Source organism: Pistacia vera, unplaced genomic scaffold (assembly GCF_008641045.1).
Source record: "Pistacia vera cultivar Batoury unplaced genomic scaffold, PisVer_v2 Contig180, whole genome shotgun sequence".
NCBI lineage: Eukaryota > Viridiplantae > Streptophyta > Magnoliopsida > Sapindales > Anacardiaceae > Pistacia > Pistacia vera.
Genome location: NW_022195899.1, coordinates 536,535 through 560,684, shown reverse-complemented (window position 1 = coordinate 560,684; position 24,150 = coordinate 536,535). Strand labels below are relative to the sequence as shown.

Here is a 24,150-nt window from a genome sequence, read left to right as displayed (position 1 = left end):
AATGATATTGCTTATTTACCAAAACAAAAATAGTTGCCGAGCAGGTATATGCATCATACTAAGTTGTTGTCAATATCATTTGATATAAAGAGAGGACTTTCATCGTTTGAGAAGTAACCAGAACAATAATAATAATAAGTTATTTTATATTTAAGGGGTTGTCTTGTACTTTTTCGAGCTTTACAATTGAGAAATAAGCATAACATAACTAATCTATTGATATCAACTGTGAATAAAAACAATTCAGCAAAAAGTATATCAAATATATACCTCTACCTAGGAAGCAAAAAATGGGACTCTAAATAGGCATAAAAAGGAAGAGAGACTCATTCTCTGAAAATGAACAAAAACATATGAAGTTCCACCATTGAAAAGGAAGAAAACCATGCTGGTTTAAAATTATCACCACGAAGAGAATGAGGAAATCCAAAACCAAATCAAATTGCAAATCCTAATTCATTAACTTAAAAAATAAAAATAAAAACAAAAATTGTGTGGATCCTTATGTATAAAATAATATTTATAACTTTAAGGTTCTTGAAAACCCTTTTATTTATTTTTTCAGTAGGAGCACTTACCAAAAGAGAATAATAATTTCTAACTGCAGACATGCAAGGAATCAAAGATGGATAATTCAAGAAATGCAGACAATTAAAATCGACAACCTGAACTGTGACCATATTTAAGTAAATATTATTACCTGCTGTAAAGAGAGAGGGCTAGATTCATTGGTTGGGAGAGTCAGATGCAGGAAAAGTGTTCTTAGCTAGTGTAGTGGGATGACCAGAGAAGATTCAGAAGCATGCGCATTTTAAGGTAGAATAAAAGAACCCTCTAGGGTTTAAAAGCACTAGCAAGTAGAAACCATACGAATCGTACCCCTTGCTAGTTTCAAACATTCACTAATGTCATATGTATATATGGACAGAGATCATTTACTTGTGATGCAGTCAAGTCTGGATGTAACTTTTAAGCAAATGGGATTTTTTACAACATATTCATTGTGTGTAGGGCCTCAATCTCATGACTGGTATCTCACATAATTCTGAACAGACAGTTGAAGAACATAAAAAAAGAATCCCAAGAAAGGAAAAAGCTAATCTTGTAGTCAGTGCTCATCTCTGACAAAATTTGACGCGTGGATTCGTTTCTTTTGATTAGGGCTTTGAGAGTGAGAGACTGCTGCTTTGTGAAGTCAAAGATACCAGCAGGCATGAAATTAATGAAGAAGCGCATGCCAGTGAGCGAGCGGGTGACTGAATAATTAGGGTTTTATTAAAATGTTGTTTGTGGTAGAAGGTAACATGATACATTCACATTCTCAACAAGTCCATGTGACTGCTATTATTTCCTTCCCACCCACAAATATTATCCATCATTTTTCAGTACTCCACCATTCTTTATCACCTTATTACATTGTGGTCAAATTCAAAACCCAGCTGGTTAGACATTAGAATAATCTTTTTGTAACGTACCATATCATTTATATTATATTTATAAGTTATTAATGTTATAATAAACTTGATATATCTAGAAATCTGCTCTTACTTCTGGTAACTTATATCGAACACTGAATTATCAATGGTTTGTAATGGGAATCCTATATCCTTCTACAGTGACCAGTTTATGGCTTTTAATTATTTATAAGATCATGAGAGAATAACAGAAAGGATAATTAATGAATAAAATATTTTAGCTACTCGTATTTAATTTAGAGTCTATATAGAAAACACAATGCACAGTAAACATTTCATGGGATGATGTTAAAGAGTTATTATGTTATAGATTATTGTTGAAGATAAGACTGGCTGAGAGCAAAAGGGAGAGTCAATGGCTGCCAAAGAGGAGACAATAATTTCTGACCACTGATGATGTTTCTAAATTCTAACCCACATATTGAAGGTAGCTTGGTCCCCTTAAAGCTTTACTTCATAATGTTTTAGTCAGAGACATATCATGATCAGAGGCGCACAATATTTATCCCCGGTGAGCTTTTGTTTTGGAGTGTATTATCCCTACTACTACTAATAATAAAGAATAATCACTGAAAGCCAATCTGTTCGTTAATTTTAGGGCTTTTGAAGACTAGTTTAAGTGCGTGCAAACTGATCTGAACATTTTCGGATACCACTGACCGTTAACTTCAAAGTCTCGAATGACTAATTGAGATGCACGCAAACTGATCTTTTACAAAAACAGGAAAAACTTACTAAGTTATTTAACCAAATTAAGGTGTCCCCCATTCATTGTGGAATGAAATTCACTTGACAGTTGGGCTCTTTCTCCTACTAGTACCACAGCCGAAAGCTTAGATTGACTTGTGATCATTACCAGATTGATATGCTTCTGTCCATATATTTGTACCTACTTAATCTTTTTATCATTAGAGAAAAGCTATTGTTTCTGCTGGAAATTTTACTTTTTACTTTCTTATTCATCAGACCGTTCAATCAAACTAGATTGTATTTCCAATGTTCTTGCTTATATGTGACGATTATAAACATCGCAAATCGTCCCCAATGGGTTGAGGTACTCTGCTTTCTCTGATCGGGATAACTAAACCAACCCTCAATATAGAAAAGAAAACATGAACATTTATTTCTCCTTTTCTACTGTTATTTTGACTTTAAAAGCATTCACAAACCTTATATAATAAAGTGAAGATGCTATTTTTACTTATTGCCAAAAGATGACAATATATTTCACAGTTCTGATATTATCATATTCTGGTTTAAGAAAGGGTACAAATGTGCACAAAGAGATAATAGTTGTCAGCAAGTCAATAGAAGGTATACAATGCCAAATGATGTTGAGAATTGGTATGTAACATTACAAGAATGATGGATCCACGGTAACCTTATAATAAAACAACAAAATGAATGTCATTTAACACCAAGAAAAGAATTTGTATAAACATCTGTAAACCTAATCTAAACCACAACTCACTGTTAAATCCTGCCTACAACCAAACCAGAACAAGCCGCTACTGTCACAAATTCTGATCCTCAAGAGAGTTTATCAAGAAATGAAAATTCCAACAGAGAGTGCCAACACAAAAGTAAGGACCATCTTTGATACTCCTATCAAAATTGATGTTGCAGCTGAATGACTCTGCGGTCTGGAAGATGCAAAAAGGCAAAACATTAGTTATGCGAATTAATAGACGTCAGAAGGGAAAAAAGGAAAAGAGAGTTAAAAATGAAAAAGGTTTCGGGTGGATACTTCTGCAAGCTTTGAAGGGCACCACAATATAAAACATTATCAGGAGGAGACATCTCTGTTTTGCCATTTTCCTCGGGATTAATAATTCTCATATATGTTTCTTGGCCGAGATACCAGCGATCCAGGTTTTCTACTCTAAGATTCCATACTCCAACATTATCAAGAGAGATAAGGATTGCCGTCCATCCCCCCTGGATAAACCTACCCAAGAAGAAACATAGAGGATTAATATGGCATTGAATTACCATTTCAAAAAACCTTTTCATTTCCATGCCAAAAATCCATCTGATTTTTCTTTCAGAATAAGAAAATGAGCTTTTTGATAGGCAAACTCATAGTAATTTCAGACAAATGGTTCTTCAAAATCACAAAATCCCCAAGAAATTACAGCTTCCAATGCAATAAAAGATCATTCTGTTTTTCCTATAGACTAAAAATAAAGCACTCATAAGAATAATTTGGATTGTGCACCACATTAAACGTCAATACCCACTCTCATAATTTAAAATTTCAAGCGATACAATTACAAATGTAGGTACAAGATTGACCTAACCTCTGTTGTGCAACGAAAATGATCCCACTTGTTATAACTATTTCTATTGCTTTCTGACATTACCAAAGTCCATCCTGCAGTCAGCCAAATTATTATGATAGTTGAAATTCTGAACAATTTGGAAAGATGGATAAGCGAATTTCTTAAACAATATAAAAACTCTTACCCAACCACAAAAAATGAATAACCATCCATGTGAAAGCTCTGCATTCTGTGTCATTTTTTGCAATATAACTTCTACAAATCCCCTGTAGTAGCATTAAGAACAGATCTGTCCATCCGTAGAGTTCTATCCGAGGCTTAGCTGGAAAATCTAGTTATAAGTTCCCTTCACATTGTGCTTGTCAGCAAGCCTGATTGGTAGATCAGGTTTGAGAAAGGAAATCCATTCATTGTAGCACGAAGTTTCCCGTCAATCGTTGTTGGTGGCAAACTCCTATAACATAAGTATCAGTCACATTGATTGAACATAATGGAAAGATCCCTGTGCATTTGGACGAGCCCACTAGCAGTTGTATTTTGCCTGATCAACACAAAAATTTAGAATTTAATATAGACTGACAAGCCGCTATTTAATATATAAATTTTGTATAAAATATCCGTTTTAAGACAAATGAAGGGTAGGGGGTCCTGAAACAGTATGCGAAAAATGAAAATTTTCATTATTTTCAATCACTGGATGCAATGAGCAGATGGTCTTTACCTACACTGGGCATGAGAAATATCTACTCTGTATAAATTCCGTCTTTGGAGCTCCAACATTTTTTTTTTCTTTTAGCTTGATTGTTTTAGAAATTAAGAAAAAATATCAACAGCTAAAGAACTCCCCAGTAGACAAATTTTTAATATCATCTCTAGATGAAAGTTGCGAATGCCTTCTAAATTACACTGCTGTCCTAAATCCCTCCTACGCTTGAAAATTATTTTACCCCCTCCTCTCCATCTTCTCTGTTATGTTCTCATAAATAGTAATTGCTCTCCTTATTTCAGAATATACAGAAAGAAAGAGCCAAAAGCAAACTCAGAACATTATATTCATATAGTTCCTTATAAAAGTACAAACTAAATTAGTAATTTAAGCAAATATTCATCACAGAAACCTTAAGTGGTAAGAGAGAATAATTTTGGACTGACAGACAAAGATATCGTAGAAAAGCAAAAGGAATGTATTTATATAGTAAAAGTCTTCAAATTTAGAAACAAACCTGATAGACCTTGGCTGGGTCATTGCTGACCATGTGTTATATATGTCACTAGGCGCTTCCGGCAAAGGACCAGATGCTGGACCTTTTGAATTGGAGTAGTGCAAGATGGCAACTCCAGTCACTTTTTGCCAAACTGATTCATTCACAAATCTAGCACTGGCCACAATGTAATATCAGAAGTTGCATTCTGATCCATTGTGACTAAGAACGAATACGATTGACCCACATGAATTTCAAAGCTGGTATAATTCTGCTGCACTGTGTAATATCCCTCGTTTCGACAAGAGCAGATTATGATTCTGAATTCTGAATTCAAACTAGTTGAAGTCCCAACATTATGCACACGCATTCGATAAGTTTTTCCTGCACAACATTATACCACTGTCAATTAAATTTCGAAAAGTTCAAAGTATTTTCATTAATTAGTGACAGCATGACCAACAATCAGCACCAGTTTCTCAGTACTTGCATTCAGCGTATGTAAAAGAACATTCAGGGCTAAAGAAACTAAAGTATTCCAGAAAACCACCAAAAAAAAAAAAAAAAAAAAAAAAAAGATAAATAAATGAAAGAACTAGAACCAGGGAGGAGGCATGGTTCTATCAAACTAATAAAAGAACATAGGTGTCTTGCAGCACAAAGCATTCATTACAACTGCAATGAAGAAAATGGTTGAACAAATATAAATGCCAAAAATATATTACCTGGTTCTACATTAATAGTTTCATATTCATGCCATCAGGAAAAGGGTGGTATTGTATCGGTACGGTCCCTTCCCATTAATGAGAACTCCATCTGGATCCCAAGGTCCTTCCCTGAGTCCAGATCTTTCCTTAGTGCTACATCAAGAAAGAGACCAATATTAGAGATAAAGCTACAATCACTCCTTCAATTGTTGTAAATACATAATGTATCACCCTAAAATAAAGTACTAACCGTATGGTTTCGGGTATACCAGTCACCGATCGAATAACAATATCTCCATCTGGCGGTGCAAAAGGAATTGCAAGATTGCCCTATTGTTAATAATAACGCCACCAAAGCCACCAGATGCTCTCTGAAGATTAGTGATGGGTAGTAGAAAAAGCTCCCAATCTGGTCCTTGACCTGGAACTGATAAGTCCATTCCATTTTGGTGGGATTGGACAATTTGTTCCAAGAACACCATCCTGCCATGAATTGCGCCGCATTTGGATCCCAGGCCTGATCAACCATCAAACTCATTTTCTCAAAAGACACAACGAAAAAGAGGGAAGAGGAGATAGAGATAGATTTTAAGTCCTTATAATAAATATGAGAAAAAAAAAGTTTGGCTTAAACCTACCAAGTCATTAGAGATCTTCATCCAATTCATTCGTCACATCAATAACAACATTGTAATTTGTAGTTGCATTGATAGGGGGGCCAGGAAACTTTCTATAACTGCTATAACTGCAATACACAAGTTATTTACCTTTAATAACAATCAACTAATTAAAAGTTTGTCAACTCAAACCATCACAATCCTAATTCAGACCGGATAAACTTTGTACTGGGGCAAAAAAAATAAAGAATAAAAACACTACAGAGAATAATCAACTATGCCACATGCATTAGGAAAACTAATTGCAACTCAGTTCAATCTATTTTCAAATTTTCATATAGAGTAATTTCCTGTAACTGGGTTCAAACAGAGAAAAGAAAATGCACATAAAATTCTTTAACAAATCTGAAGTGAAATGGTTAAGGCGCTACTACATTAACTACACTAACCACAAAATTTAATTCAATGGCAATCACAACAAATTAAATAAAGAATTTTTCTCTCCAGATCCCGAAAATACCCTATCAAACTCAGTACATTGAAAATTGATCTAGAACCAAAAAATAAAAAATACAAATAAAAATAAAGAACTATATCAACTCAAACTGACATTTATGGACCTTGAGCTATTCCACTGGCCTTAAATCTCGTTTACTGGTGCAAATGGAAATTAGTATCAAAGCGAGTAAAAAGTCAGAACAAGCTTGTGCCTTACATACAACACCCTTAAACAACACCATATTGCACAACTCATATTCAACATAAAGCTCAAATCTCTCAAAACACACTGAAAATCAATCAAACCACGTAGGGAAAAAAAAAAAAAAAAAAAATCTACACTGTTTTCCAGTAGATCCAAGACCAAAACCAGATACAAATAAGTTAAAAACCAGACCTAGATACCATTTATCAGTGTAAGCGTCAACCCAACAAAAAAACCAGATAAAAAAAAAAAAAAAAAAAAAAGCTTTGTTTACAAAGCCAGTTAAGAGAATGAACCTGTTGAGGAACACCCAAAGGCGAGGCAGTTATGTAAGAGACTTTGAAAACGTAGTTGACATAGGGGTCAGCAGCGAAACAGAAGGTTGAAAACAGACCAATGTGAATGAAAACAGGAAGGAACCCATCATAGCCATGAGTATCCGCAACGTAAAATGAGTTTGGAGATGATGGGAGTTGTTTAGAACATATTTCACGCTAATTTAATGGATTTTTTCTACATTATGAAACACAGAGAAGGAAAGAAGGAGTTATATTTGGAAGTTCCGAATAGGACAATAGAATCACAAATACCCTACAGGCTACCGCTCTGTATTGTTTTGGCAAGGTCGTATTATCCTCGGTAAGACGACGGTTATGACTAAACCGCGTTTTTCTTCATTTTTATTGTGTGTGTATATATACTGTGTTCCATGTCTAATTATTATTATTATTTTATTTTGATCATCCATTATTTACTTTTACCATGTTTGATAATTAATACTTGGTATTTATTTTATTCATTAATTATCTATACTTTAAAAACTTTAATAGAGTTTAATTTATAAGAGTATGGTATATTTAGAAATCTAAATCGGAGCTTTTTAAGAAAAATTAAATCATTTCCATTTCATAGTAATGATATTATTCAGATTCCCTTTTAAAATATATTATTTCCATAATAATTTATCAAAAAATATATAACATATTACTAAATAAGCTTACACTTATTGATATATTTATTAAATATTATAGTGATACGTAATTTTTTAAATAATGTTAATAGATTAATATGATATAATGGGAAAAAAGTTATAAAAATGAAATGTATAATTTCACAAATATATTTATTATACAAAAATTAACAAATTCAAAAGACAGTGAACCGTTAAATTAAAATTACCATTAACAATGCGGAAGTCAACGTGTCTGTACATAAAATAAGCATGAAATTACATTGATTAAGAACTGTACCGCCCATTATTCACAAACCAAATTTGTATTATTCTGGTGAGGAAAAAAAAAGGTTAAACGGGTGCAGCCGTGACAAGAATGGAGAGTGACAGCCAAGCCAAATAGTCAAGGGCTGAAGGCATGACTGACCAGACCACCCTTCACATTTGCACAAGTTTCGGCGCCTCGTCCTTTATATAATGAATCAATCTTTTTTTTTTTCTTTTCTTTATTAAATTTAATTAATTATAATTCTAAAGTAAGATTTTCAAAAAGAAAAAAAAGGCTTCAAAGTCACGCACATGCACAGCTCCAGACCCACCAACTCTTAATATTCTAAACCTTCTCTTCGTCAGTTTCTGTTTATTGATTTGGTTTGGCCCTCCCATAAGCATGAATGAATGAGGCAGATGACGCTTTTCCAGGTTATCTGCCAGCTTGGTAATTAGTTCCGGGTGGTATGGGCTGTCACTGTCCAAATTCAAAAACGGAAAAGAAATAAAAACGTGAGACCATCAAATCTTTACTTATTTGGTATCATTTTGATGTCATCACATCCCACTCATTCACATTTATTATGTGACATTATAATTCAAGTAATGACTTTTTCCCCTTGCAACACATTTTTCATTCACCGACTTTTAAAATATTACTTTACTACCTAAATTGTATTTTGTTTCCAATTCCAGTATCGTTACGATCCACACACTTACTTTTTCTCGATCACATCATCAAAACTCTACAAATTATCCACTTTGACCATACTAAAGTTTCATATATAATATGCATTTGAAAAAACAAGTTAATGAAACTTGAAAATGACTAGTTTGTGGGGAATTTTGGCGTCCAATGTGGGCCGGCAATGAATATTGGAACACAAAGTTGATTTGATTTGGTTATGTAGATGCAGCACTCCTCCAACATGTTTGCGTGCGCTGGCATTAATTTTGTTTGTCAAAATTTGGCCAGCAAAGAGGGCGTTGATTCTTGATATAATATACTGAATTTAATAAGAATTTTCAGGTGTAAGTAATGTTTAGAGTGGTTGATAATGGGAATAGTAGGAGCCAATATTATGAGGTAAATCATAATAGTTAAGCCTTTTAATCGTGTTCCGCATCACTATGCCGGCCCCAATATCTCTTTAAGTCAGCCTCATCTTCATTAGAATCATCCATACCAATTAATTTCAATTTGGCATATACTATTCTACGGCTACTAACTGTGATACCTATTTAAAATTTGAATCCTATACATATCCAAACTTTTTTTTTTTTTTTTTTGTAATAAAGTGTTTGTACCAACTAACATACCTCAATCATCTTCAAGGAAGAAGATAACGAAGCAAACCACCGTCACACCCTTCACTTAAATATGTGAATGTTCAGAGAAGAATTGACTAAAAACCACTGCACATATCCACATATCCCAATCGCCTATAACCATCTCTTTCATACAAAAAATTTTATAAAATTGTGTTTAATTGATTGATAGTTATTTTGAATTAGAGATAAACTTAGAATTAGATAGCTGATATGTGAAAACTGAAAAGTTATCACATAACATTACTTTAGTTTTGATATTTTAAACTGTGTAATGATATTTCATAAATATTACACCTTGATATAATTAGTATCATTTTCAATAATTATTCTGTTAATATGATCCCAAGGTAATGATTACATATCTGCAAGTGGATAGATGCGGTGCAAGTCTCTCTAGCCCCATTGGTTGATGCTTAAGACTATTTTAAATTAAATAGGATTTTGATAGGGTGTTCAATCAAATTCATTCACAAACAAAATTTGAGTTGATGGATTATTAACATCTTTCTGTTTAGTGGACGTGGCAAGCTCTAGATGACGTAAAATCTTGTTAAACTCTGATTGATACATATAAACTGACATGATTTTTTAGCATAAAATACCAAATAAGGCCCGTTTACTTGAAAAAATGGTTATTGCATGTGATCTACGAACAACATTGTCAGTTGCATATTATTCATCTGCTACCGTTATGCTTCCTCTGGCTGTATTTCTCTTTTGAATTCAATTTCGAAATCGTTCATGCATGCTTCCACATCACCATATTTAACTTTTCAATTCGTGACGTGTGACACTGGCCATATTAATGTTACACAAAATTACTATTTAATATTTCCATATCTGTAGATTGTTGATTATTTTTTCACTTTTGAGTGACAAATAAGAGACCTTTTTGCAGTCTGAGAGGATATTGTCCATATATTTATAACTGTGGGTCGATTTATGTTTCAATCAAACAATGAAGAGTTGTTCTCGCTTAGGAATTGTCGATTAATGAATGGAGATATTAAAGATGTGTATGTCCTGCACCAAGTTTTTTTTTTTTTTTTTTTTTTTAACACTATTGACGTGTTTAAATATTTGGTCACACTTAATTTTTTTTAGAATCTTAAAATTATCGATCTGATAAAAATTTCATCCACTTGTCAATCAATGGTATTAGATTACAGAATATCAATGATCCTTGTTGGCCTGGATCTTGATAAACCTGATTAGTTATTTAATAACTAAATCTCTTGGTTTTCTTTTTTTTTTTTTTTTAATTTTTCGACTGATTAGAATAGATAAACAGAAAAATGATAAAGTTGAAAGCGGAAGATAAGATTAGCTGAATAGACGAGAACCCTATAATAAAAATCACAAAAGACAAAACGACAAAAAAAAATATAAATATATATATAATATAATATAGTAAAAAGAAAATAAACAGAAGACCATCAAATAGGCAGCGATTGGTTGCATTGATTCTGCCAAAACGCTTTTGAAGTCACATTGAAATTAGTTATTTAATCAAAAGTTTTCCAAGTATGCTAACGGTCTTCTGCCACTTCCAACGGCTGCCAGCTCATTTTATCACTTGATTTTCTGGGGCATTACAACGTTATCCATCCGTTAAGGACCCGATAATTGTTGTTAAATAGAAATTAATTGAATAAATTATGGGACTAAATACTTTGACTTGTCTATAATCAAGCGAATACAAAGTCATTGAATGTTTTATTTTTAGATCAATAATGTAGAATCTATGGAACATCTTACTCTGGGATGTGTTTGGACTCATCCTGATTTCTAATGGGATGTTAGAAGCCTACAAGTATTGGAATTGGAAGACTGGTTGTTGGAAAAATTCTTGATGTTGTTTCCATCTTTGAAAAAACCAGAAAGTGCCAAAGCCAATATCACCAATCTTAGCTGGGTAATTTGGAAAATGCGAAATGAAGTGGTGCCTCGAGGCGCAAAAATTAATCCAATGCAAGAAGTTCAGCAAGTTAAAATGGTTTAAAATCAATTGTGATGTGGCTTTTATAAAGTAATCTCACAATGGAGCGATGGGAATTGAAATAAGGGATGACAGAGGTATGTTGTTAATGGAGCAAGCAAAACAAAAAAAAAAAGAAAAAAAAAAAATCGCTACAACATCCCCTTGTAGCAGAGGCGCTAGTTGTTAGGGAAGCTATAGTTTTAGTTGCCAATCTGGGTTTGAGTAGGGTTTTACTAGAAACAGACTGTTTAGATCTTATTATGGCCTGCATGAAGGAAAACGTTTTTTGGGAGATTGATGGTATTGTGATAGATATACACAACCTTGCCTACAGTTGTTCCTCAGTTGAGTTTCAATGGACCAATAGGAAAGCTAATATGTTAGCGCATGAGGTTGCAAGGTTAATAACTTTGGATTCTCTGCCTTTGAATTGGTTGTCTTCTTACCATACGAGTATATTGAAGATTTGTCTTTAGGATAAACCATATGTTAATATCCAATTGGATTAGTTTGTTTGTCTTCTAAACTATGACTTTCATATGTATGTTGTTATCTCATATGTATGCCTTGTTTATTGAGGAATGAATGTTTCATTATGACCAAAAAAAAAAAAATCTTACATTTACAAAATATTTATACAAATTCATATGATATTATTATTATTTTATTGTTGCATTTATATAATATTTATTAAATTAATTTTTGATAACCAATTTTCAATTGTGTTCTCTCCTACTTAAAATTCTATTCAGTGGAAGAAGTTTCGAATTTGTTGTGGGTAGTTACTGATTTATTATTCCATATAATAAATTGGCTTCCAAAGAGGCCGGTCAATTTGCTATACTACTACTGTCTCTCTTTAATAATTATTCAAGACGATATTTTTATCAGATATGTTAGGTCTGCAATCTAATCTCACAACTCTCGATGTGAAAGTTCGCAATTGATCAAGTAGACGGGACGCATAGCAATTATACATGACTCATTTGTGAACTGATCAATTATAAACTGTCACATCGGAGGTTGTAAGAGAAGGTGATGAGATTTGATTATAAACTGAGCATTTTTCTATTTTTTTTTTTTTATTTAGATTGAGAATAATTAAACGACAGCCCTACCAAAAAATGAAGTTGCCACAAAATTTGCACAACTTTTGGCAACCACCTAGAGCTAGAGCAATGAAGAAATGGGCTCAACTCAAATGGTTTTTGATTTGATTTCTAAATTTTGTCCACCAAGGGGAAAGGATGAATAAAGGCAGAATTCAATTGCCAGATTTTGAGTGTGGCCGTAACAGTAACTCCTGTTGCATTGTTGAACAAATACAATCTTGCAGCTCCATAGATTGCCTTTGTTGGATAAATTCTTGACGTTATAACTCTCCTCCCTCCTTGCCCAAAGCTTTCCACAATCGAATGATCAACCTGATCATTCAAATTTCAACAATTTATTATTCATCTGGTTAAAATTAAACAACATATAATAATAATATAAATATTCTGACTTACCAATACCCTTATTTATAATTTTTCATCTTCAAGAACAAGGACACTGTTTCCAAAAATTGCATGCACATTACGTCGCATGCTCTGCAGATCGTTACTAATCATCTATCCACAGCTCCCATCCATCTTAGCTTGCACATTTGATCTCAATTTTCAGATCGTGTAGGCATGCAGATCGCATTATCATACTTCCAGCGAGATATCACTTGCTTTAACACATGAAATGCAAACAATTAAAGTCGACAACCTGAACTGTGACCATATTTAAGTAAATAATATTACCTGCTATAAGGAGAGAGTGCTAGATTCATTGGTTGGGAGAGTCGGATGCAGGAAAAGTGTTCTTAGCTAGTGTAGTGGGATGACCAGAGAAGATTCAGAAGCATGCGCATTTTAAGCTAGAATAAAAGAACCCTCTAGGGTTTAAAAGCACTAGCAAGTAGAAACCATACGAATCGGACCTCTTGCTAGTTTCAAACATTCACAAAGTGATATATAGAGATTAAAAAGAAAAAGAAGTTTAGAGATGAAAATGAAACATAATAGTTGTCAGTAGGTAAATAAAGGTATAAAATACAAAAAATGATATTGAGAATTGGCATGTAACATTATAAGAATGATGGATCCGCAATAACCTTAAAATAAATGTCATTTAACACCAAGGAAAGAATCTCTAAACCTAATCTAAACAAAAACTCACTGTTAAATCCTGCCTACAACCGAACCGGAACAAGCCGCTACTGTCATAAATTCTGAACTCACCCATCCGCATGAGAGTTTATCAAAATTCCAACAGAGAGTGCCAACACAAAAGTAAGGACCATCTTTGATACTCCTATCATAATTGATGTTGCAGCTGAGTGACTCTGCGGTCTGAAAGATGCAAAAAGGCAAAACATTAGCCATGTGAATTAATAGTCGTTAGAAGGGAAAAAGGAAAAGATATTAATGAAAAGGGGCGGATACTTCTGCAAGCTCTGAAGGGCACCACAATATAAAACATTATCAGGAGGAGACAGCTCTGTCCCGCCATTTTCCTCAGGATTGATAATTCTCATATATGTTTCTTGGCCGAGATACCAGCGATCCAGGTTTTCTACTCTAAGATTCCATACTCCAACATTATCAAGAGAGATAAGGATTGCTGTCCATCCACCCGGATAAACCTACGCAGAAGAAACATGAGAGGAATTAATATGGCATTGTTCAATTACCATTTCAAAAGACCTTTCTCATTTTCCATGCCAAAAATCCATCTGATTTTTCTTTCAGAATAAGAAAATGAGCTTTTTGATATGCAAACTAAATGTCTTAAAAATTCATAGTAATTGCAGACAAATGGTTCTTTGAAATACAATTACAAATGTAGGTACAAGATTTACCAACCTCTGTTGTGCAACGAAAAATCGCATCCCACTTGTTATAACTATTTCTATTGCTTTCTGACCATATACCAAAGTCCATCCTGCAGTCAGCCAAATTATTATGATAGTTGAAATTCTGAAAAATTTGGAAAGATGGATAAGCGAATTTCTTAAACAATATAAAAACTCTTACCCAACCACAAAAAATGAATAACCATCTATGTGAAAGCTCTGCATTCTGGTGTCATTATTTTGCAAAATAACTTCTACAAATCCCCTGTATGTAGCATTAAGAACAGATCTGTCTATCCGTAGAGTTCTATCCAGAGGCTTAGCTGGAAAATCTAGTTTGTAAGTTCCCTTCACATTGTGCTTGTCAGCAAGCCTGATTGGTAGATCAGGTTTGAGAGAGGAAATCCCATTCATTGTAGCACGAAGTTTCCCGTCAATCGTTGTTGGTGGCAAACTCCTTATAACATAAGTATCAGTCACATTGATTGAACCATAATGGAAAGATCCCTGAGCATTTGGACGAGCTCCACTAGCAGTTGTATTTTGCCTGATCAACACAAAAATTTAGAATTTAATATAGACTGATAAACCACTATTTAAATATCATAAATTTTGTATAAAATATCCAGTTTTAAGACAAAATGAAGGGTAAGGGGTCCTTATAAAAAGTACAAACCAAATTAGTCAATTTAAGCAACATATTCACCACAAGAAACCATACGTGGTAAACAGACAATAGCCACATATCGTAGAAAAAGCAAAAAGGAATGTATTTATATAGTAAAAGTCTTCAAATTTAGAAACAAACCTGATAGACCTTGGCTGGGTCATTGCTGACCATGTGTTATATATGTCACTAGGCGCTTCCGGCAAAGGACCAGATGCTGGACCTTTTGAATTGGAGTAGTGCAAGATGGCAACTCCAGTCACTTTTTGCCAAACTGATTCATTCACAAATCTAGCACTGGCCACAATGTAATAATCAGAAGTTGCATTCTGATCCATTGTGACTAAGAACGAATACGATTGACCCACATGAATTTCAAAGCTGGTATAATTCTGCTGCACTGTGTAATATCCCTCTGTTTCGACAAGAAGCAGATTATGATTCTGAATTCTGAAGTTCAAACTAGTTGAAGTCCCAACATTATGCACACGCATTCGATAAGTTTTTCCTGCACAACATTATACCACTGTCAATTAAATTTCGAAAAGTTCAAAGTATTTTCCATTATAATTAGTGACAGCATGACCGACAATCAGCACCAGTTTCTCAGTACTTGCATTCAGCGTATGTAAAAGAACATTCAGGGCTAAAGAAACTAAAGTATTCCAAGAAAACCACCAAAAAATAAATAAATAAATGAAAGAACTAGTAACCAGGGATGAGGCATGGTTCTATCAAACTAATAAAAGAACAGAGGTGTCTTGCAGCACAAAGCATATTCATTACAACTGCAATGAAGAAAAATGGTTGAACAAATTATAAATGCCAAAACTATATTACCTGGCTCTACATTAATAGTTTCATATTCAATGCCATCGGGAACAAGGGTGGTATTGTATCGGCAAGGTCCCTTCCCGTTAATGAGAACTCCATCTGGCATCCCAAGGTCCTTCCCTGAGTCCAGATCTTTCCTCAGTGCCTAACATCAAGAAAGAGACCAATATTAGAGATAAGCTGCAATCACTCCTTCAATGTTGTGAAATACATAATGTATCAACCCTAAAATAAAGTACTAACCGTATGGTTTCGGGTATACCAGTCACCGATCAGAATAACAATATCTCCATCTGGCGGTGCAAATGGAATTGCAATGATTGCCCTATTGTTAATAATAATGCCACCAAAGCCACCAGATGCTCTCTGAAGATTAAGTGATGGGTAGTAGAAAAAGCTCCCAATCTGGTCCTTGGCCTGGAACTGATAAGTCCAATTCCATTTTGGTGGGATTGGACAATTTGTTCCAAGAACACCATCCTGCCATGAATTACGCCGCATTTGGATCCCAGGCCTGCTCAACCATCAAACTCATTTTTCTCAAAGTGACCCAAAGAAAAAGCAGGGAAAGAGGAGGTAGAGATAGATTTGAAGTCCTTATAATAATATATGAGAAAAAAAAAAGTTTGGCTTAAACCTACCATGTCATTAGGAGATCTTCATCCAATTCATTCGTCACATCAATAACAACATTGTAATTAGTGGTTGCATTGATAGGGGGGCCAGGAAACTTATCATTAACTGCTATAACCTGCAATCAAAAGCTATTTACCTTTAGTAACAATACAACTAATTCAAAATTTTGTACAACTCAAAACCATCAAAATCCTAATTCAGACCCGATAAACTTTGTACTGGGGAAAAAAAACTAGAGAGTATATTCAACTATGCCTACATGCTTTAGGAAAAACAAAATGCACTACTTAGTTCAACTATGCCTACATGCTTTAGGAAAAACAAAATGCACTACTTAGTTCAACTACTTTTTCAAATTATTCACATAGAGTTATTTTGGGTTCAAACAGAGAAAAATAAAATGCACATAAAATTCTTTAACCAAATCTGAAGTGAAATATTTAAGTCCTTCACCACATTAACTACGCTCAACCACAAAATTTAATTCAACAGCAATAACAACAAATAACATAAAGAAAATTTTTCTCTCCATAATCCCGAAAGTACCCTATCAAGCTCAAGTACTTGAAAAATTGATCTTTAGAACAAAAAATAATGAAGAACATAATCAACTCAAACTGACATTTATAGACCTTAAGCTATTCCACAGGCCCTTAAATCTCGTTTACTGGTGCAAATGGAAAATTAGTATCAAAGCGAGTAAAAAGTCAGAAACAAGCTTGTGCCTTTAATCTACAACCACCCTTAAACAACACCATATTCAACATAAAGCTCAAATCTTTCAAAACCACACTGAAAATCAGTCAATACCCACGTAGAGGGAAAAAAAAAAAAAAAATTCTACACTGTTATTTCCAGTAGAACCAAGACCAAAACCAGATACAAAATAAGTTAAAAAACCATGACCAAGGTACCATTTTTATCAGTGTATGCGTCAACCCAACAAAAACCCAGATAAAAAATAATTAAAAAAAAAAAACTTTGTTCTACAAAGCCAGTTAAGAGAATGAACCTGTTGAGGAACACCCAAAGGCGAGGCAGTGATGTAAGAGACTTTTAAAACGTAGTTGACATAGGGGTCGGCAGCGAAACAGAGGGTTGAAAATAAAACAATGTGCATGAAAATACAGAGAAGGGACCTCATCAGAGCCATGAGTATACGCAACGTAAAATGAGTTTGGAGATGAATGGGAGTTGTTTAGAACATATTTCACACTAATTTATAAAGGATTTTTTTCACATAAAGAAGAGATAAATAATGCTAGCCTTACTCACTCCTCTTACTTACTTCTCTTACTCACTTATGGGGAGAAGTGAGTAAGGCTAGTATATGATTCTCACATTACTCATTCTTCCCATAAGTGAGTCTTACTCACTTCTCCCCATTAAGTGAGTAAGAGAAGTAAGTAAGAGGAATGAATAAGACTAGTATTACTCAAGAAAGATAGAGCGGCTTCTTCTTGAAGTATTTGGAAGTTTTAAGTTCTCCAAGAAGACAACAGAATAATAAAATACAAATACCCTGCACGCGGCTTCTTCTTGTAGTATTTGGCAAGTTTTAACATATACTTTATTGATAATAGATATTAAATTAATTAGACGTAATAAGATGATTTTTTAAATAATATGATGTGCAATGGATAAAGAAATTAGAAAAATGACTCTAAACCGTTGAATTAAAATAACATTTAACAATATACAACCTGAAAGAATTCAACGTATCTATACATAAAATAAAATAAACCTTATACTTTATTGAACAATACAAATGAGCATGAAATTACATTATTAGGATTGTTACCTGCCCATATTTCAAATCCAAACCATAATTTGCCATTATTCGGGTGACAAAAAAAGCTTAAACCGGGTGCAGCCGGTGACATTGAGAAAATTGGAAAATAATAGAGAGTGACAGACTGGTACCCATAGACAATGCGCCACCCTTCACATTTGGACAAGTTTCTGTACCTCGTACTTTTAATTAATGAATCAATCTTGGGTTTCCCTTTTCTTTATTAAATTAATTAATTTTCAGAGGGGCAAAAAAATAAAAATAAAAATAAAAAGGCTTTAAAGTTCAGGCTCACCCAACAAAGGGATTTTAAAGAGGTTTGTTCTTTTTAAGTTTTTGGGTTCAAATTTTGAGATTATTCACCAAAATATTTGGTTATTTAGGTTTGTAAAGTGTTTAAGTTTGTAAAGTGTTCAATAGACACTAAAAATTAGTTGAAATACACGTAAGCTAACTCGAACATCTCTATTACAAAAAAAAAAAAAAAAAAGTTCAAGCTCACGCACATGCAAACCTCCAAGACCACACCAACTCTGAATTATATATCCAGTTACCAAAAAAAATTCAAGCTCACGCACATGCACATCTCCAAGATCACACCAACTCTGGATATTCTAAACATTCGATTTCTTGTTCATTTTCTTGTTTATTAATTGTTATATATATAATGTCATTAATTTACGCACTCGCATACACACGCGGCACACACACACACACACACACACACACACACACATCTTAGATATAATGTAATTAATTTATGCACTCGGCGCGCGCACACACATACACACACCACACCACACACATATATAATATATAATATTATATATATATAAATATATATATATAGATATATATATTATATATATATATATATATATATTGTTGATTTGACACGTGTAATTAAGGGTGAAATTTTAATTTTAGAAAATAATACAGTTATCAAAGGAGCGCATCGAATGACATAGTGCAATCCTGACCGTCGATTAATTATGAATTATATTAATCGATGGTCAGGATTACGTCACGTCATTTAGTACATAAATTGGTGTGTTACTTTTGATAACTGTAACATTACTCTTTAATTCTAGTATGTAAGAACTTTTCTCTCGTCTTGACGTGTATAAGAGACAGTAATTCTATATTTACTATTAATTAATCCACTTTGGCCTTTGGAGCTACTAAATTTATATATATATTCATCTCCCATGTGCATTTGAAAAATCAACTTCTAAATGACTGTTTGTGGGGATTTCGTGAGTCCAGGTTTGGGCCGGCATCATGAAGGAAGGATTCTAGGGTAGGTATGCTAAGAGTAATAATATTACACATGCAACTTTCTCATACAATTTGATGCGACAAAAGATGATTGAGTAAAATTTATTTTTAATTTAAAATCAATCAATTATATTTTGACATCAAATTGTATGAACTTGATGAGAAATATTATTATGTATTTGCTTATACAATGCATACACCTCCTAAAATGTTTAGGTTGGCATTAATTTTGCTAGCTACAACACATGCAAAAGGTAGAAAAACTGTTATTTACTTAATAGTTAACTAATTTTAGTTTATTCTTTTAGGATATTTAAAAAATCGTTATAATATTTTACTTACCTTATCTATAATTTATTTCAATAACAATTGAATTTATTAAATTATCTCCTTAAGTCTACTTATGATATTAATTTAATAATAAACAATACAAATAGCATGAATTACATTATTAGATTGTTACCTGCCCATATTTCAAATCCAAACCATAATTTGTCATATTCGGGTGACAAAAAAAGCTTAAACCGGGTGCAGCCGGTGACATTGAGAAAATTGGAAAATAATAGAGAGTGACAGACTGGTACCCATAGACAATGCGCCACCCTTCACATTTGCACAAGTTTCTGTACCTCGTACTTTTATTAATGACAATCTTGGTTTCCCCTTTTCTTTATTAAATTAATTATTTCAGAGGGGAAAAAAAAATAAAAATTAAAATAAAAAGGCTTTAAAGTTCAGGCTCACGAAACAGAGATTTTAAAGAGGTTTGTTCTTTTTAAGTTTTTGGGTTCAAATTTTGAGGTTATTTATCAAAATATTTGGTTATTTAGGTCTGTAAAGTGTTTAGGCTTTGTAAAGTGTTCAATAGGCACTAAAAATTAATTGAGATACACGTAAGCTATCTCGAACACCCAATTACAAAAAAAAAAAAAAAAGTTCAGCTCACGCACATGCAAACCTCCAAGACCACACCAACTCTGAATATATATCCGTTACCAAAAAAATTCAAGCTCACGCACATGCCACATCTCCAAGATCACACCAACTCTGGATATTCTACATTCGATTTCTTGTTCATTTTCTTTTTTATTAATTGTTATATTATAATGTCTTAATTTACGCACTCGCATACACACGCGACACACCACACACACCACACACAACCACACACACCACACACTATAATATAATTATATTAATTGTTGATTTGACCACGTGTAATTAAGGATGAAATTTTAATTTTATAAAATAATATATATATATATATATATATTAATTGTTGATTTGACACGTGTAATTAAGGGTGAAATTTTAATTTTAGAAAATAATACAGTTACCAAAAGGAGCGATCGAATGACATAGTGTAATCCTGACAGTCAATTAATTATGAATTAATATTAATCGATGGTCAGGATTACGTCACGTCATTTGGTACATAAATTTGATGTGTTACATTTGATAACTGTAACATTACTCTTTAATTCTAATATGTTAAGAACTTTTCTCTCGTCTTGACGTGTATAAGAGACAAGTAATTCTATATTTACTATTAATTAATCCACTTTGGCCTTTGGAGCATACTAAAGTTATATATATATATATATTTCATCTCCCATGTGCATTTGAAAAGTCAACTTTTAAATGACTTCTTTGTGGGGAATTCGTGAGTCAAAGGTTTGGGCCGGCATCATGAGAGGAAGGATTCTAGGGTAGGTATGCTAAGAGTAATAATATTACACATGCAACTTTTCTCATACAACTTGATGCGACAAAAGATGATTGAGTAAAAATTTATTTTTAATTTAAAATCAATCAATTATATTTTGACATCAAATTGTATGAACTTGATGAGAAATATTGTATATGTAATATTATGCTTATATGTTTAGGTTGGCATTAATTTTGCTAGCTAGCAACACATGCAAAAAAGACTAGCGTAACAACCTACTGTCACGTCATCCACTTAAATCGTGAATGCTCAGATAGAGAATCAAATATGAGGCCGTGCGTCAATCCATACTATCTCTAATTCGTCTTAACCATCTTTTCATACAAACTCATTTATATAAATTACGTGTTTTAATGTAATCAAATTATTTTGAATTAGAGATAAATGTAATAATTAAGATAAATGATATGTCAAACATGCAAGTTTATCACATCAGTTTGTAGGGAATAGTTTGTATAAGTAGCATTACTTTAGTTGTGATATTTTAACTATATGTAATGATTTTTCAAAACTATTATATCTTAATGTAATTTAATATCATTCTCAATAATTATTCTCGCTAATATGAATCATGTCTTAAAAGGATTATCAAATCAATAGAAATAAGTTTGTTTCAAGAGATTCATATACAATGCTCCATACAAAAAATGAAATTTTATGATGACTTTCAATAATATTGCATTGATAGTTTTTTCTCACAATCCTAATATAACAGTTCATAATTAGTTAATTTATGATAGGTCTTACTTGAATTTCGTTAATTAATTATAAATTATTATATCAAAATTGTGAAAAAAAATTTATAGAAAATGATAGTTATCGTAATATTACTCTTCGTAAAGCTGCCAAATAAAAGCCTCCTTTACTTGGGAAATTTGTTATTGCATGTGATCCGACGATCAACGTTGTCAGCTTTGCTTATGCTCTCATCTACAACCATTAATGCTTCCTCTGACTATATTTTCTCTTTTGAATTCATTGGGTTGATCAATTCAGTTCTCCGTACTTGTACTTTCGTCTATGCATGCTTCCACGACACCATAACTTTTACTTCAACGTGATAACAATAATATTAATTTTACACAAATTTAATATTTAATATCTCCATTACCTCGTAAATTGTGATTATGTTCTACTTTGAGTGCCAAACAAAAGACCTTTTGCAGTCTGCAGATGATATTGTCCATTATATTTATAACTGGTAGGTCGAATTAATTGGTTTTAATTAACAATGAAGAGTTGTTCTGCTTATAATTGTCAATTAATGAATGGAGGATCATAGTAAAGATGTATATGTCGTGCATCCAAGTTGTTAATACAATCTTATTGGATTTAAAAAATGTAGAATTCCTATGTTATTGGCTTAGTATCTTTAAAGAGTAATATTATATTCACAAACACTTCTCATTAATTTTATTTTATAAATATGACGTATCAACTTATTATTGATCAGTTTGTATGAATCTCATCTATCTAACAATAAGTCCTGTCTAATCAAGTCAATTACAAACTGTCACATGTGATTAGTGAGAGGTGTTTGTAAAACTAGTATTATTGATTTTAAAGCTTTATTATAATTTTAGTAACTAAATCATGTACCATCCTTTACATTTACCATCTCTTAGGTTTGAAAACTATTTTTTTTTTTTTTTTTTGGGACAATCTCTGAACCTCAAAATTGAACAGAGTGATTAGAAGAGATAACCGAGAAAAGATAAAGTTGAAAGGCATAAAGAATAAATATAATAAAAATCACAAAGACAACAAATATATATAATATTGTAAAAAGAAAATGAATAGAAGACCATCAAATAAGCACCCATTAGCTGCATCCAAAACACTTTTAAACTTTAAAGTCACATTGAAATTAATTTTTTAATCAAAAGTTTTCCAGGTATGCTAACGGCCTACTCACTACTGCCACTTCCAACGGCTGCCAGCTCATTTTATCACATGAGTGTCTGGGGCATTACAACGTTATCCATCCATTAAGGACCCAATGATTATTGTTAAATAGAAATTAATTGAATAAAGAGTTCAGTACAAGACATGTTCCTGCCGAATGTCTTACAAATTATGAAAATAGCTAGTTTTCACTCTGGTTCGTAAATACAAAATTTATATTCATAAATTAATAAAAAAATTGTTTAATATAATGGTCAAAAGGTAGAGTGGTCATTTACATTTGGGTTATATCTGAAATGAAAATAAAAATTTTAAAATAACTCTTCACATCTTAAATTTCTCTCACAATCCCTATTTCTCTAAAACTCTTTCTCTTTTGCCACTTCTTTCTCTCTCCTTCACCATAGCCTCCCATTTCTCTCCCTAACCAGCAACCATGCTTCTCTTTCCCTCCCTAACCCTTAACCAAACCCTAATCTCTTCTTCGGCATCGCATGGAGGCCTTGTGGCAACCAGATTTGGCCTTGGCGTGGGCTAAAAGCAATAGCCAAATGGCCACTTCTTACCCCTCGAGGTGGCCAGATTTTGGCCACCACGTGAGGGCTTTGTGGTGGGAAAATCCAGTTGCCACGAGGCAACCAAAATCTAACCGCCATGAGGCCCTCACGCGGCCGCAAAATTCTAGCTGCTGCGAGGGCCAAGCGACCATGGAGAGAAGGAGAGAAGAAATAAAAGAAGGAAAGGAGAACAAAAAAGAAAGGAAGAAGAATAATAAGAAACAAAAGAAAGGAAAAATGAAGGAGTTATAGGTGGTGTAGTGGCTAGGTGGCAGCAGTTCACCAGATGGTGGTTGCTCAGCCTTACACCTTACCACCTCTATCGATAGACGTCGCCCTGCTCACCAGTT

General features: G+C 33.1%; 1 protein-coding gene and 1 pseudogene across 1 annotated transcript; both read right to left on the bottom strand.

Moving 5' to 3' along the window:
* Positions 1-2,714: 2,714 nt before the first annotated feature.
* LOC116126576 lies at positions 2,715-10,135 on the bottom strand (annotated as a pseudogene).
* Positions 10,136-13,686: 3,551 nt separating this feature from the next.
* Positions 13,687-17,692, bottom strand: LOC116126575 (monocopper oxidase-like protein SKS1). Its single transcript, XM_031412253.1, has 9 exons — positions 17,552-17,692; positions 16,545-16,654; positions 16,147-16,417; positions 15,910-16,048; positions 15,211-15,577; positions 14,584-14,949; positions 14,413-14,491; positions 13,993-14,192; positions 13,687-13,899 (listed from the first exon to the last, which is right to left on the bottom strand). Exons 1-9 carry the CDS (start codon positions 17,690-17,692, stop codon positions 13,785-13,787), a joined length of 1,788 nt encoding a protein of 595 aa, XP_031268113.1. The 3' UTR covers positions 13,687-13,784.
* Positions 17,693-24,150: the final 6,458 nt, after the last annotated feature.